At 43.4% G+C, this 17,695-nt stretch overlaps 1 protein-coding gene across 1 annotated transcript in view; it reads left to right on the top strand.

Moving 5' to 3' along the window:
* FRMD4A (FERM domain containing 4A) overlaps positions 1 to 17,695 on the top strand; it is a 208,710-nt gene that overhangs the window by 25,239 nt on the left and 165,776 nt on the right. Inside the window, exon 2 of the mRNA XM_054593170.1 lies at positions 519 to 584. Within this exon, the coding sequence (XP_054449145.1) occupies positions 519 to 584 (66 nt within the window). The remainder of the gene's footprint in view (positions 1 to 518; positions 585 to 17,695) is intronic.

The raw sequence follows: 17,695 nt of genomic DNA, 5'->3' as shown, positions 1-17,695 counted from the left end.
CAAGGAGAGGGGAGAAGTAACCCAGAAATCAAGTGCAGCGGCCAGAGGGGTGGTCATGTGCTCCCTGGTGATCAGTAAAGAGGGACAACTTCAGAGATGGCAGGGGCCGGATACTGAACTCCCTTCCTAACGCTTGGTGATAAAGTTATCGCTTGGAAGAATGACAGAAGATTGAGTAGCTTATCACCACCTGATGCTGTGTTTATGTATGTGTTTGATGTATTTGCTATCGTATGTTACATCTCCCCCATAAGAATGTAAGCTCCGTGAGGGCAGGGACCTTGTTTTGTGTGCTGCTATACACCCAGCTCCCATAATAGCACCTGGCACATAGAAAGTACTCAGAAATATTTTTGAGTGAATGAACCAGCCCTGCTGCTTGTTGGCGTTACATAGCACCACATCCCTGGGGAAGTTTCACCCAGAGGAATGTACCTGGTGGGGTCCAGCCCAGGGGGCCCTGTAACATTTGTCAAGTTGCTAGACCCTCAGTGACCATCATTTCTCTTTATTCTCAGATGACGGAGGGCCGTCGATGTCAAGTACATCTTCTTGATGACAGGAAGCTGGAACTCCTAGTACAGGTAAATGACTTTGGGCTACCTTTGTAAGTTTCTTCTGTGATTGATGCACTTCACACTTTGATTCAGCTGAGGGGTAGGTAAGAATGTAAACTGTTTATCAGTCTCAATTTGTTAACATTTATGAGAGAAGACTAGGGCACACCCTGGTGTTTTTGTGTGTGATTGCTATTTTTGTTCATTCTGTTTCTTAGCATACCACTCCCAAGGCATTCAAGGTCAGATGTATATCCAACCTATTGTTGCACATCCCTAGAAAAGGAAATTCCACAACTGCCATTAGCTATTCTTTGTGCTTGGAAGAAGTTAATTATAATGTAACCGAAATAACTCTTGCTGCAGCTAAAACTGGGTTAGTTGTCTAGAAAACAGTTCATTATTTTCAACTTACGCTTTCATAGATATGAAGAAAGAGAAGCAACCTCTTGGCTTTGTGTCCCCTCTTAAGAGCTGTTAAGCCCTTACCCCATCTCTGTTGAACATCTAGAGAAACAGACACAGAAGAAATCGATCAATTTATCTCCAAACTAAGAACACATCCATGTCAGCAAAGTCCACAAAGTAATTAGAATCATAGACCCTAGTCTTGCTCAGCTTACTCCTGAAAAAAACCATTGTTTTATCCAGAGCTCTAAAGAATGATGAAGTTTCCAAACCTGATTTAAAGAACTTAATTCCAAATCTGTCGCTCAACTCCAATGTTTGTAACTGTATTTGCGTGATATTCGTAGATGTCTGTCCAGTATTTAGGGCAGTGCTCTGTATCCATCACATTTTGCCATGAAGAAGCTATAGTTAGTCAGCTGGTTGAAATGACACCCACATGCTCATTCACTGGGGGATGAACAGCAGCTGCTGTTCAATGATGAGAGTCACATATATACTCTCGTGTTCCCCTGTACATGGAACTTGGATTTCAGAATGTTCTAATTGCTCATTTAAAAAGTGAATACTATTAATAGAATTTAAATTATAAAGGCATTCCAATGTAGGAAACAGAAAATAGGAAATAGCGCATAATCACAGCACACTAATTCAACTACTATTCTCATTTCAGGGTACCTCATAATTATATTTATATTCATTTTATATTTCTTACATGGTTGTGATCATAATGTATGTATAATGCTATATATTTTATTTTTCCACTTAACATTGTCTTTCACTAGCATTTTCCAAGTTATTATAAATTATCATCTTTGTTTATGGCTGCATAGAAATGGATATACCATTATTAGCTAGTCATTCTTCCAACTGGGTGCATTTAAAGTTTTTGTTGTTATGGTTTTATAATTTTTCCACTGTGACAAAGAAATGCTGTGATTAATTTATCCATGCGTGTAAGTTCTCCCACATTTTGGATTATGTCCTTATTAGGCTCGATTGAAAGGCCTGCAGTCTTACGAAGAGTCAAACTGGTGGTCTGGCTTGGGGTGTGAGGCTGTAGGTAGAGGGGAACTGTAAAGGCAAGATCTCTTCAGTTAGCAGGATCAGAAACTAACAGCAGTTGGAGCTCTGAGTTGGTAAGAATCGGTGTGAGCGGTGCACAGGTGAGTGGTCTGCTGCATCTTAGATGCTTTTGTTATATCAAGGCTTGAAGGCCTAGATAGCAGCCACCCTCTGAAACAGGAAATGAGGCCTCAGGTGACAATGAAGTTACCGTCTCTTGGCCAGCCTGCCCGGGGGAGGTGTGAAGGGAAGCATCTGAAAGGGACATGAGTCACAGAAAAGATGTTTTATTATGGATCGTGCAGTTTTGCAAAGGCCATCCTCAGCCCTTCACAGTCAAGGAAATATTGAATTAGGCCAAACAAGAGTTCATACTCTTCCCATCCCTTTTTAGAACACATTTCACGTATTATTCCCTCTTCCCTAAAACACTCTTTCCCGCCCCCATCCCTGTACCTAGCTGGTTTCTGTTAAGTTTTCGGGCCTCAGGTTAGAAGACCCTTTCCCCCTAAGGCTCTCCCTCGCTCTACCCTCTGCGCCTCTGCAGCTGGGTCTTGGCTGTTCCCCGCCCCCATCAAGGGATTCCCTCTTACAGCACTGTCTCAGCCCATTGTCATAGTCACTGTCATTGCCTGTTGACTTGTCATCATTTGCCAGAGCCACCAACAAACTGAGGGCTGGGTCTATGTCTTGATCTCTGTATCTCATACACCCAGCCCAGTGCCTGGCACATATGTCACTGGAAAAATGCTTGTTGAGTAAAAGAATGATTAAAGCATAAGGCTCCCTGGTGTTACTTACCCTAAGGACTTCTGCCTTAGAACCATTGTTTGGCAGGGGATTTACTTAGTTTCATGTCAAGTAAATAAACACATAAATAAACAAGGAACTGTTCTAAAGTCTTCTGCAAAACTTTGGGAAATAAAGTTAAAACTCTTTGACAAAAGTCAACTTAAGTATATGACTTTTCTTTCTCCTCTACTAAGTTTTGTTGTCCAGGATTATGTTCTTTTGAAAGAATCATTTCTAAAGGGAATCCCTATACTCGAGCTCGTAGACGCATCTGAAGACTTTTAATAGTGTGAAATATTTTGACTTCATACCCTTCTCTTTGTTATTTTGAATTCACAAAGTGATATGGTTCGTTATTGCTAAAGGTTTTGTTGTTGAACAATTTCAGAATATTTGTCACAAACCTTAGACTAAGGAATGGCTTTCAGTATTTCCCCATTTACCTGACAAGTTTAGAAGATGGAGAGTCGGGTTTGGGGTTTCAGGTTTCCAGGGACTGTTTGTCTCCATGGAGAAGCACACGGTTTACACGAGGGCGACTGACTGACAGACGTCCAGAAGTAGCAGCAGAGGTGGGAGGCCCAGTTTTTCCATTGCTGCTGGGCAAGGGCACATCAAAGGCTGCACCTCGGGTCTCCAGAAGCAGGAAAAGACTGAGCTAACGGAATCAACTACTAACAACTTCTCCCCACCAGGAGAATGCTGGTAACCAGTCAGCCCGGAGTTAATTTTCTGCAGTGGTGTAGAGCTGATCACTGTGATGGTTCATTTCCTTTCTCTGGGTTATAGAGCAAAACGGCCGCAATCCCCAAATGTAATGCTTTTTCTAAAGCTCTTTGAGATTTGTGAGTGGAATCTGTGCTTCCAAATCCCTGATTGCCCTGTGTAAATCCTACATTATCTATAAGGGGAGAAGGGCGAAGGTCAAGAGTGCACATACTCAGATTGAATATGCGAAAGGCTCATCTCTAAATCCACAGACAGGCCCCTGACACCCAGGACATTACCACGTGACTCTTTAAATCCTTCAGTCCCACTCAGTGACAGCTGGAGTGATGATGTGAGCATTCTGTAACAAATCACCCTAGGTCATTGATCCAACCCACAGACAATGTCTTTTGCTTTGTCATCCAAAATTGTTTCATACAATTAGAGATGTACTTAAAAAGCCTGTGTCAAAATAAGAGGCCACATCATGTCTGCCTCTTAGTCAGCTTCTTCCTGAGGTCTCCATGGCCAGGCCAGAGGGTGCCATGCGTGCGTTGTATTGAGCTTTTCAGGTCTTTTTAAAATGTATAGTATTGTATTTTTTTTATTGTTCAAGTTCATTTATGTCCATTTTCTAACCACCACTTTCCCCTGCCCCACCCACCCGCACCTCCCACCCTCTGTCCTTCCCCACTCTGGCGTTGTCTGTGGGTCCTTTATGCATGTTCCTTGACTTGACCCTTACCCTTCTTTTTCCCATTACCCTCCTCCCTTCTCATTACTGTCAGTTTGTTTTTTCTTTCAATGTTGCTGGTTATGTTTTTCTTGCTTGCTTGTTTTGTTGATTAGGTTCCACTTATAGGTGAGATCATCTGGTATTTGTCTCTCACCCCCTGGGCTTATTTCGCTTAGTATCATGCTCTCCAGTTCCATCCATGCTGTCCAAAGGGTAGTAGTAGCTCGCTCTTTCTGCTGCGTAGTATCCCATTGTGTAAATGTACCATGGTTTTTTTGATCCACTCATTTATTGATGGGCTCTTAGGTTGCTTCCAGCACTTGGCTCTTGTAAACTGAGCTTTTCAAATCTTGACTGCACGACTCTTTGGTGTTCCCTGATCTGAGTTCATATTTAGGGGAGCATTTTGAAAACCAAGAAAGGGAAATATGGTTTAGCCTGAGTAAGAACAGTTAAATAAGACCAAGAAGAATTTCCTGACAGTGAAGGTCAAAAGAGAGAAGCCGTTAATAGGGAAGGTTCCAGGTTCTTTTCTCTTGGTTATCTTAAAAGTTGAATGGATTTCCCCTAGTTTGGAATGGCTGAAGTGCGGCACTTCCTTACTGGGGCCTCATGAGGCTCATGGCGCCGTACGACCCCCTGTCACTGGAAGACAGGCCAGGGCCAGAAGGACAGACGCGGGCCTTCTGCGCCCTGAGACACCTCGTCAGGGTTTAGGTCTTCAGGGTTTTCTCCATCTCCCAACTCTGCCACAATGAACTACATTTTTTAAATTAAATTTATTTTTTAATTACAGCTGACATTCAATATTATATTAGTTTTGGTGTACAACATAGTGATTAGACATTTGATTATGAAGTGATCTTCCTGCTAAGTCTAGTGCCCATGTGACACCATACATGGTTTTTACAGTATTACTGACTGTAGTCCCTATGCTGAACTTTACATCACCGTGACTTTTTAAAACTGGCAATTTGTATTTCCTAATCTCTTTCACCTTTTTGTTTATCCCCTGCACCCCCTCTAATCTGGTGACCATCATGTCTGATTGTCTCTGTCTCTAAGCTTGCTAGTTTATTATGTTCTTTTAGATTCCACATATAAGTGAAATCATACAGTGTTTGTCTTCCTCTGTCTGACTTACCGCGCTCAGCACAATATCCTTTAGGTCCATCTGTGTTGTCACAGATGACAAGATTTCATTCTCTTTTTTTAGTTGAGTAACATTCCCTTGTATATATGTAGCACGTCTTCTCTATCCATTTGTCTACTGATGGACACTTAGGTGGCTTCCATGTCTTGGCTCTTGTCCATAATGCTGCAGTGAATACAAGGGTCCATACATTGTTTCCAATTCGTTGAAGCCCACTTCTTGTTTTGTTTAGGAAGCTGCCTGGTGAAGTGACGCAATATTCCAGGAGCACAGTGTCTTGCCCCTCTGACCCCCTTTCTCAATGGCCATTGGCAGCACAATTACAACTGTCTACTTCTGTTAAAATAAAGGAACCAAGTGTCCTCTGATTCTGAGAAACTTCAACTAGTCAGTGTTTTTCAAGAAAATTAAAGATAGCAGTGGGATTTTTGTTGTCCATGGCAGGGTGTCCCTAATCTTGAGAAAACCAGTGAGGCAGAAACATGAGGAAAGATTTAAAGCTGCTCGGTAGTACGGTTAGAGCACTTGAAATGTGTGCAGTCCAAACTGGATGTGCCATCAGTGTGAGACAGGCTCCAGAGTGGGAGGACTGCATATGACAAAAAGGTAAAATGTTGTAATGATTAGAAATATGTATAATTAAAATTAATAGCAGCTGCTTCTTTTCCCTTTAAATATGACTACTAAAAGTTTAAAATTTCATATTGGGCTCACATTGAGAAACTAGCTGCTGGGAAGCTATTTCCAAAGAATAGAGAGATCATTTAAACAAGAGAAACAGTTATCTACATAACAAAATTGTTTATTGTTTAGGGTCACCCAGATGCAATACTGGGTGTCTTCCACAGTAATGACTGTATTTTACAGTTCTTTATAAAGTTCCTAGAAAGTTCACTTTATTTAATCATCACATTAACTGTGTAAATAAGCAGGTGCTATCTCAGATAAGGAATCAAATGCAGAAAGGATAAATAACTTGCTCAAGGTCACATAGTATTGCGTACATCTTAAACAATAGATCTTGTAATGTTGCATCCTAGTTTATCTTTAGAGCATGGTAAAAAAGCATGTACAGTAAAAATCTGATATACAATATAGTTCACCTGTAATGTAGCTGCTGCGTTGGCCCCTAATACCAGCATTGCAAGTGCCTGGAGTTAAATAAAGATTTTGAACCTCATCTCAGGTTAAGAACTGAAGATGGGCTTACCCAGGTCATTCCATTTCTTCTCAATCAGTTTCCAATCTATCTAGTCAAGATTTAAACGTGTGACACATGATTATGAAGGATTTTCACATCATGTATACAAGCCTGAGGGTATCAGGTGTGGAAGAAGATTAAATAAGCAGATCGAAGCAGTGTTGCTTCCTCAGACAACGGTGCTGATAATGCTCCATCTTAAAGGTTAAGTTAATGTGCACTCTGTGTAAAGCAGTGTTGAAGGCAAAGTAAATATTCTGGCCTATAATAGGTTAAACAAAAACAAAAACACCCCTGTATATGACTTAAAAAAAAATCTGGAACCCTAATCATGCTACATAGAATAAATGAACAGACCTGTGCTCTCTGCATGTGTGCACACACCTACTCTTACACCCACCCCATCCTCAGCTACTTTCGTGGTTTATGATGTTCTGTAAAAACACAAGGGATTTACTTGGATATAAATCCAAGTAAAGCAGGAATTCCCCCAAAAGCACACGTTGCCAAGAAAAAAAAAAATACAGAGTTGATTCCATATCTTCTTACTGAGAAGGGTGCCTCAATTTGCTTGCTGGCCCATCTACTGACGCGTGAGCCAGGTCTGCCATCTGCTCCCGTCTGGTCTGAATTCACCAGGACGTCCAGTGTCAGTCAGGGATGGGAAGCCACGTGCAGAAGCTGGGCACAGACCAAGGGCCTTGGTTCTGTGAACCTTCTCTGAGACCTCCCATGCCACCATCCCACCCCATAAAATACGAGCCACTTATTTACTCTCAAGGTGTGAGGTTGCACTGCTTGGGCTGACATCAAGCTTCACCGTGATTGCCATCATCATTTATTAGACTTCCTGCTGCAAAACTGGGCACTACACCAATGAGCCAAACAGATGTCTTTCTAGCCCCTCGGGATGGCCGACCATATTTACATTTTGAAGGTACAGGAGAAGCAAATGGGTGTTAAGGTATAAATTAGGAACATAACATAATGGCTACCCTACAGGTAATCAAAAGTTTGTTTAGTGCCTTGGAGGAATCACAAATAGTCCATAAAGTATACTCTTGGGTGACACAGGCAGCTGAGGAGTTTTCCCTCTTGGCAAGGAGGGAGGGACCGCATGTCTCCTTTCTCCAGCAGGGAGGGCCTTGATGGAGAAGGTGGTAAGCTCTGTGCTGGGTGGGAACAAAAGAGAATCCCAGTCTCCCCGTGGACCTGTGACAGAGGGTGGAGTGTCAGGACACAGCGGATTGATGCAGTCATCCAGGAACCTGCTCCCCTCCCCGCCCCCCCGCTCCCTCACCCCCAGAATTACATGTGTAGCTCCAGGACCAGACAGTTCAGCCTGCCAGAGGCTGAGGAGAGGAGACCATCTCTCTGGGCTGTCTGGTCCAAGCTCTGGTTGCTTAGCAACAACCCCCATCTTTGCTCCCCTCCCCCACCTTACCCTCCTCACCCCCACCCCACTGCCATGTCTGTGCCCCGTTCTCCCTGATGCTAATTTTAACCAGTTTTGAAATGGCCAATGTATAGCCGGCTTTTTCCTACTAGAAGATCAGTTTCATCTGGGTCCAACTGAAAGTGAAGGGAAAGAAAGGAAAGGGAGGGGAAGATAGCACATTTTCTTCCCTTCCAGGAACAACCCTCCGGAAAAGGGGATTTTATGCTTTTGCTTTTGGTTTTCTTGCTGCTTAGTTATATTTTTCTTTGATCCCTTTACAGAGTGGTTCTCACGTATTCTCTAAGGCAGCCCAGTGGGAATCTTTGCAGATAAAGAATCTCAGGTGACGCCTGTAAACTGTAGGCTCCTAATTTTTGTCTCCTGCTCAAGAGGGATAAGCGGGGGGATTAAAATGAATTTAACATACCACACAGTTCAGCAAAATGTGAATGATTATGCTTATAGGGAAACACACACATGCACAGAAGCACACGCCCCTAAGAAGAGGGTGGAAACGAGGGGAAAGCTGGCCATCTGGAAAGGATGGGGCCCCAGCAATGTGGGAGTTAATCTGGGTGTTTTTGTTTTTTATCCGTAGCTCAGAGATTGATTTTTGTCACATTGTTCAATTCAAGCACTTGCTCATTTGGTAAATCTTCATTGTTTGCCTGCCACTGTGCTGTGCAGATCTAAGTGTGCCTCCTTTGGGGGCCAGAGGTCGTGTCTAGAGGTGAGAAATGATTATTCAGGCTTTTTTGTATGACTTTTACAAATCAGGGGTGGGTGTTTCTTTTTGTTCCTCCAATGATCTCCTGTGGCTGAGATACCCCCTTCTCTGTGAAGTTGTAGCAACTGCACCCTGGCCTTCCTTGTAAGGAGGGAGTGCAGGAGATTTTAGGGGTGGACAGCTATTTATCTGGCATCTTCTGCTGCTGCTTGTCCCACTCCTGGGAAAGAAGGAAGGGAGGGAGGCAAGGAGGGCCCGCCCGAGAAGCAAGGAGTTGTCCAATACCAGATGTGGAGGAGGAAGAAACCGGAAGGTCTGAGGGACTCTTAGCTGCTCTATATTTTCCCCTGATTCGCTCACCCCTATGGGCCTTCTCCAGAGCCCTTGAATATCTCTGCTTTCCTCTTTCCTCACTTGCCCGGCACTGAACTTACAATTTAGCTGTGTAAGTAACTCAGGAGATTTCCGGATTTGGCCAAGCCCCAGTCGCACACTTTGGCTGCCTGTTGGGTAAGTGACTACAGAGCTGGCGGCTCAAATTCCACATCCCCAGCCCAGGCCTGTTAGTCCCCACTCCTTATCAAATCTAGGGCATCTTTTTCTTGCACCTGCTCTGAAGGTGAGTCCACCATTCTCCAAGGCAACCCTGCTTAAGAACCCAGACTCCTTTTTTTTGATTTATTCCTCAACTCCATCCCCACCTTGAAATCTTGCCAATTTTTTCTTCTCTTAAGGAAATGATCTTCCTTCTCCATTCCTGCCTTCATCTTGGGTAGACATTTGCCACCCCAGACCTGACATTATCAGCACGCTCGTTGTCCCTGCTCGGGGTCCCTGCTCCGTTTGCCTGGAGGGCTGTGACAGGCTCCTTGCCAGCCTTAGTCATTCCACGCTGGGGACACTCCAGCCTGTCTTGCACAGCACAAGTGGGTTATTCTTCCTTAACTGCTGCTGGATGACATGTCTCTGCTCAGAGCCTTTAGCTGTTTCATCCTGGTGAATTCCTCTGGTGGACTGTCACATCCCTACATAAAGTGACCCTGTCCTTCTTGTAAGAGCAGACTATGAAACAGGCAAGGAAGGTAGTCCTGTTCCTAACTGCCCCTCCTCTCTGGGTTTGCCCCAGGGTGTCCTAGCTGGGGTCCTGAACTTTATTATAATGATAAGGAATTGTATCCATAGCAATGGGCAGAAGCAACCATGTGACCCTCCTCTTGTCTTTTAGACCACTGGTTCTCAGACTTCTTTACTTACAGAATCTTAGTCCAACATCATTTAAATGAGGGCTGAGCCCCACCAGCTTGTCCCACACCACTAACAGGGATTCACCCGAGGAGCCCCAGCAGAACCCCAGGGTTTGGAAGTCGCTATTCTACATAGAAACCAGATGATAGAAACGGACATATCCTTTACTTTATGCAATCAGACACATTCCTGAACAGTTCAATGTAAATCGAGTTTTAAATTATGTGAGCCATGTTTTAAATGCGGTGGGGAATTTTATAACTTAGTGACTAATCATCACATTAGTGAATGGAGTACTTCTCTCTGTACCAGACTGTTCTAAGGGCTTCCTGTGTGCTAACTCATCAGCTGGTACTCAGCTCCAGAACTCTGTGAGGTAGGTGACTGTTACTGTCCCCATTTTTCAAAAGAGGAGAGTTACAGGAATGAGTTACTTTTTCAGAGTTGTACACTGGTAAATTGTGGAGATCTGATTGAAAATCCGGCAGTCTGGCTCCAGAGTAAGAGCAGCTTGTAACTGGTGTGCTGAGAGCACTGGCTTTCGGGGGCCAGACTGCCTGGCTTCAGAACCTGGCCAAAATTCAAATCTAGCCAAGGTCGCAGAGCTCCCCAGCCCAGCACTTAGTGCCTCCGTGACCTTGGCCAGTTGCACCACGTCTTTCAGCTGCAGTTTCTTTATCTGTAACCTTGGAGTGATAACTGCCTCCAGCCTTTCTGGTGTAATTTTATCTGTAAATTGATACTAGTGCCTGCTTTATAGAGTTGTGATTAGGATTCAGTGAATTAGGACATGTGACGTGCTCAGAAGACTTCCTGGCTCTTGATGGGCACTCGCTTGGCTGGAATCAGATGCCTAGGCTGGATCACTTAGTAGCTGTGGGAACCTGGGCAAACCCTGAGCCTTTGCTTCTGATCTATAAAATGGGAATGACTACCTCGGCCTTCTGGGGAAATGGTACAGAATTTGTTGTGATATTCCTGGTAATTCAGTTTTTATTATGACTCCGTGCAGGGCTTTATGGAGTAGTTTTAGAGTGCAGTGTAAGTTCACTTGACAAGTGATGGTTGGCTGTCAAAAATTTCTTAACTGTTGCATCTTCCAGGCTTCCAGATACATTATTGCCTCATCTTTTCATGAACTGCTAATCCTTCCAGTGTCACATATAATTCATGTGACAAGGTCATACAAGGACAAGTCGGATATAATGCAGAGTACTAATAACCACCTAGATAAGTGAATTCAATTTTGACCTCCAGTTATGTCAAAGCATGCTAATCACTTGTCATTCTTGGGGATAAAATAGGAAAACAATGGTTTTAGCCCACTATCTTATAAATAATCCTGTTCGTAGTGCTTTACATTAAACTGATCTTGAAGCACAGATGGATCATATTGGCTGTGATGTAGGGGAGGGTAAAAACTGAGGACAAACACTATCCCTTATTAACAAGTTCATGATTGGTTTCCCAGCCCATTACTCACAATGTGAAGTACTCGTAAGTTCATGTGTTAGCTGTTTCCCATTCAGGGCTGTCGCCTTTAGAGGTTGCTAGCCAGATTTTGAAGCACAGAGTGGGATGGACATTTCGGGGCATTCGGGCGTGTTTTGTATGACTCGGCGAGGCTCAGAAGAACCTGTGCCTAACCAGGCCTGCTGGATCTCAGCAATCTGATGATTCCTGGGAAAACCTCATGGCTCTGAAAGTGCCTCACTGCCAGTTCAAAGCTGGTCAACATTTTTTTTTTTTCTTTTAAGGGAAGATTTTAAATTAAAACCTCATGCAGAGTTCTCTGATGGTGGCAGTGGGTCACTGCAATGATGCTTACATTTTAAAATGTTGCTAGATCTTAAGATACATTTATTAAAGTGAACCATCTGTCAGTATTATACAAATCCTTTTTTTGCCTTCCTTACTCTTGTAATAGTGTCAGTGATTTATAAAATAACAAAGCATAAGTAGACTCATACAAAGTGATGTTCAAACTGTAATAATCCTTCAAATTACCTTAGTTTCATTTTATCACATTTCCGTAACAGCCAAAGAGGTGGGTAAATGCCTTCTCATCCACCTTTTAGAAGTTAAGAAAAATAATATACAGGCAAACCTTGGGATAATTGTGAATTTGGTTTCAGACCACTGCAATAAAATGAATATTGCAATAAAGCAAGTCACGTGATATTTTGGTTCCCCAGTGCATATACAAATTATGTTTACACTATACTGTTGTCTGCTAAGTATGCAGTAGTGTTATGTCTAAAAGAAACAATGTACATATCTTAATTCACAAATACTTTTTTGGTGCCAATAGACTTGCTCGATGCAAGGTTGTAACAGTCCTTCAGTTTGCAAAACTGCAATAAAGCAAAGCCCAATAAAACAAGGTGCGCCTTTATAAACTAATGATACTGTGATAGCAAAATGCCTTCCACATTAATAGTTGGTTCAGTAAGACACACATAACACTACATAAATCTTAAGGGGTAGCGCTGCCATGTAACCCTTAGTTCAACAACAGTGTTCTCAGCAAATTTTATTTATAAGCATGAAAAAAATAATATGCTTTTCCATTCAACCTCACTTTGAATGCAGCGCCATTAAATGCAGTTAGTTCTAGGGAAGGTCTGTGGGCTCCTTGATTGGGTTCTTAACACCTGCATAGTAGACTGGTCACGTGCTGGCTGCAAGGGGCCCAAGCACCACCTTTTCCTACAGTGACTTACACAGAGAGGAAAGGGAGTTTCTCCTTAATCCTATTGTCATGGAGGAAGAACCTCCCGGTCCCTCACTTCCCTGCTCCACCCCAGAGGGCACCCGGTTCAGGTTCCTGTATCTGAACCAGGCACTGCCAGAGAGAGAGATTGATGTGATGGGCTTCACCCAGGTTCTCAAAGTGTGTGCCTGGGTTGGCGGTGTCACTGTCACTCGGGAACCTGTTAGAAGAGTCTGATCAGGCCAGTCAGCCCCTGAAGCCCATGTGCTTCCCCAGCGCATGGTGTGCGGGGCAGGAGGGACTGAGCGCAGAGGAGAGTGCTGTGGGTACGCCTTTGTGGAGCGTTCCTCTGTGGCTCACAGCCAGCCTGATGCAGTCACTCCCAGGCTTTTGAATTTAAGGGACCAGAAAAATTAGTGATAATGGAAAGCGGGACTGGAATGTTTTCTCTTTTTTGCCAAATAAGTGTATTAAAAAAATATGGCTGACTACTGTAACCTTTACTTACATAGTAACAAAGAAAACTACATCAAAAGGGATATGAAAGCAGAGTAAAGAAGTCTCTTAAATAGGATACATTTCGCTTTATGATATTTATACGCAGGAACTGTAGTGTTCTTGTTTCAACACTGGCCTGAGGAAAGACATACTGAGGCTGAGGAGGCATTGGTGTGAAAAGCTCACTCCGGGTAAAGTCGGATCCGGGTGTGAATCCTGGTTCTCTGTTCCTCTGCAGATGGTGTGTGGCCTTGAGAAATACTTGCCTTTATGAACCTTAGCTCTGTCATTGCTTAAGTGGGAATTATAATAACTGCCTTACAGGATTGTGATGAGAATTAGAGATAATGACAATATGAATGATACTCTTGTTCCAAGGATTTAGAGTTTTCCTCCCAGGAACCAGGAACAAAAGCCAGTCAAATCCTTTATTATACAGTAATAGCTAATGATGCAGGCATTCAAAATCTTGAGATTGTTAAAACAGGACCAAAGGTAATATGTGAAGTCATTACTGCCTCCAGCCATGAACTTTGACATCAGACCACTTTTTAACTGTGTGACTCTGTTAGTCAGCTTGGGCTGTAATAATGGAATACCACAGATTGGGAGGCTTACAGAACAGAAGTTTGTTTTCTCACAGTTCTGGGATCTAGAAGGCCAAAATCAAGGTATCAGCAGGTATTGTTTCTTGTGAGGTCTCCATCCATGGTCTGTGGATGTCCACCTCCTTGCTGTGTCCTCGCATGACCTTTTCCTGTGCTCATACACCCCTGATGTGTCTCCCTCTTCTTGTAAGGCCCCGCCCTATGATCTTATTTACCCTTCATTGCCTCCCTATTGGACTTCAGCATATGGCTTTGGGGCAGGGGAGCACACAATTCAGACTATAACAGTAATCTTGAGCAAATGACTGCGTTAAGCCTTAGAATCTAAATCTTTTTCTTTTTTTAAAGAAGGTAAATAAAAGTAGATAACGATCCTTTTATTTGAAGGGCAGGGGTGAGGCAGAACCACAGCAGTGTGTGTAGAGCTGCCACCGTTGACATCCTGAGGGCGTTTGGCGGCCTCATGCCATCGTTTGCACAGGGACACCCACTATGCTGCCTGTGTTGCGCCTCAGGCTTCTCACCTGGGAAGGGGGTGCTTCCCAGCTGCGTGACGGTGAGTGCCAGCTCGGTCCTGAGTCATGGCTGTGGCGGGAGGGGCTGCTGCTCCATAATCTCCACCAGTATGAAACGTGGGTGATGGTGGCCTGCAGGCTCCTCTCTCCTCCGCAGCCAGGAGACTGTGTGCAGCAAGCTGGGATGCAGGCGCGGGCTTGGCGGACATTGAGCCTCTGGGTTTGACAGGACTATGCTGCAATCAGGAAAAGCACAGGAGTCTGAGTCTTAAGCGCTTGGTGTTCAATAAGCTTAAAGGAGAAAGAAAACAGAAGAAAACTGATCATGTCCAAGGCCAAATTAACTGGAACCTCACCGAAGAAAACCTTAGACTTTACATCTACGTCTACAGACTTCCTCAGATTATATTGGAATCCTGTTGGCTGCGATTATCGCTCTTGGAGGGTCATTTTAAAAGTATTTCCTCATAACTTCCTTAGTCTTCTGTCCAGATGGAAGACTAAATACAGAGTGGCCACCTCAAAATGTCTTTAGATAGGGTGATTCTTCCAACCAAGCCCTAAAATTATATAAATCATTGTGTTTATCTTGATCGTCAGCAGATGGTTTTTATTCAGTGTCACGGTCATGGTCAGTATTTAGCCTATAATGCCCTAAGAATTTACCATCTAAAGAATATAATGTCAGTACGGTCAAAAACGGAGGGAAAAAAAAATCCAGACAGGAAACAAGGCAACAAACCAAGAGTGCAGTCTTGAAAGATGAGTTGACAAAAGTAGACCATACATGGTGTGATGGAATCAGAGATTCTTTTCCACGGTGTTCTGAATAGGGAATGATGGGAGAAGGAAAGTTTTGCCTTGCATTTCATGGAAAGGATGACTCCTGGTATGGTCAGAACGTGAAAGAGAAGGACAAGTGTGAGGAAGTGAGCAGGAGATGCCCAGTTGTTCTGTGTAACTGGAGTCAGTGTGTGGATCGATAGGACACCTTGCAAAACAGGAGCAGAATTGGGATTTGGAGGGAAGAGAGCAGGAAATCATGCTGCCATTACACTCACACAGTTCTTATGGGTGAGTGCAGGGTTAGACTCTCAGACTCGGAGCACCATGTGAACACATGTATGATGCCAACACAGAGGTGAGGTTGACTTTGAGGAAAAATGCTGCTCAAGAGGATAAAAAATCAGAAGCTGCCCATTCTGACCAACTATTGGAAAAAGCACAGTGGCTGAAAACATGACCCTTGGTCCTTTATAACGGTCTTATGTTCCCCACTGCTGACTTTCTGATTCATGGAAAGCTCTACAAACAGTTTCATTAAACAGGTCAGGAATCTTGGCTGGGACTCTTGGCTTCTTGCTGCTTTTTATGGGAGAAGCAGTGATTCAGAACCCATTTGGGACCATAGAACCTGAGTGTCAGGGCCCTTGAGCCTTACCAGGCTCAGCCCAGTGTTCTCCATGACCATATTAAGGGAGAGAGAAAGGAGGCAGTTTGGTTGGTTTAACCTTGTATTTCTAATTTTGGATAGTCATCTCCAAGGGCCACCTTCTGAGGAAACCATTTCCTGAACCAGCATTCCCAGAAATGTGCTCCATGGAATGTGAGGCCCAGAAGGTTCTCCATGAGAGGAGGGTTCTGTGTTGCATCAGTTTGTGAAATACCTCACGGTACATTCCCATCTGAGATACGGGCACATTTGCCTGTTAAAAACTTTGAGGAGGCCTGCAAGAAAGACACTTGCTTAGGCCTCCCTGTCTTCTGAGGCCTCCCTACCCAAGAAAATCCCTCTCAGACCACAGACTCCTTTCGGGTGGTCCAGCTTATTAAAATCCTGTGGGACCAGGGCTATCTGTTGTAACACGCGGGGAAACGCTCTATCTGACTCCATGTCGAGACACATGCTCTGTGTGAGCTCCATCAGGAGCCAGTGGGATAGCTCTGAGCAAGCCGCTTGGCCTTTCTGTGCCTCAGTTTTCCCAACAAAATATATTGATTGCTATAGAGGTGATTCTTTTTCCTTTCCAAGAAAGCTACCAACATCAGGGAAATAACAAGAAATGTTTTGAGTTCTTTGGGAAGATGGTACCACCAGAATGGTAGATGAATGTCGTAAGAGTTCCTTCCAAGAAAGACTGATGCTCATTTCTTAAAGAATAATTCTGTGCTAAGTTACATAGTCCTGGGCCCATCATAGGCACTCTCAAGATATTTATCGAATGAATGAATAAAAATAATAACAACATACAGAGTATATAACTATATAAAAAGTATGTAACTATTTGAAAAAGGAATTACTAATATTTACATGTCAGGCACACTGCTGAATGAATACACGAGTATTCTTTTAATTGCAATACATTTATTTTAAGGTTTAAACATTTATACATTTGTATTTCTATATTATTCCCATTCCCCTCCTCCTCCCCCCACTCTTGGGCAACCATCAGCTTATTCTCTATATATGTGGGTCTTTCTTTTCTGATTATTCATTTTTTTTTCAGTATTTCACATATTAAGTGAAATCATACAATACTTGTTTTCTCTGCCTGCCTTTTTTTCTCTTAGTGTAATACCCTCTAGGTTCATTGTATGTTTTCAGTGGTTTTTTCACTACAACTCCAGGAGGAACTATTCTTATCTCCATTCTACTGTTGATGAGACTGAATTCACAAGGAGTTAAGTGAATTGCTAAAGGTCACACAGCTCCTGGAGTGAAGGAACTGAGCTCATACCCAAGTTTGCCTGATATTGGAGCACTGCTCTTAACCATTGTTGCTTTGCTGAATGAATGCATTTTAAAAAAAAATGTTCACCTGAGGATATGTTTATTGATTTTAGAGAGAGGGGAAAGAAGAGAGAGAGAGAAATATCAATGTGAGAGAAAAACATTGATCCGGTTGCCTTCCATATGCACCTTGACCAGGGATCAAACCTGCAACCTAGGTGTGTGCCCTGACCAGGGATAGAACCTGCGGCCTTTTACGGGACAACGCTCCAACCGACTGAACCACCCAACCAGGGCTGAATGAATGCATTTTGAAAAGGAAAAGTAAATTTCTTTCTAGTCCATTCTAATGACTGCTGTCTTAAGGCTGTCCCTTGACAGCCTGACTCTTTGGTCTTAGACAGATGATGCTGTGCTAATAGGTGCTCTGTGCACATGGCCATCATGGGGAATTATCTGATTGTCTGGGAGTCCATTTACCAAAGTGGGACTAAGGAAATAAAGCTGAACAGAGAACTTCAGCAGCAAGAGTGAGGTCTGTGTAGTCAAGAGGAGAAATGTTACCCTGTTGGCTAAAAAGCCATTTGGCTCTCTCTCAAA

This window comes from Pteronotus mesoamericanus, unplaced genomic scaffold (assembly GCF_021234165.1).
Source record: "Pteronotus mesoamericanus isolate MK-2021 breed Mesoamerican mustached bat unplaced genomic scaffold, CSHL_Meso_final contig_130, whole genome shotgun sequence".
Taxonomy (NCBI): domain Eukaryota; kingdom Metazoa; phylum Chordata; class Mammalia; order Chiroptera; family Mormoopidae; genus Pteronotus; species Pteronotus mesoamericanus.
This window is presented reverse-complemented; position numbering and strand designations above follow the sequence as displayed.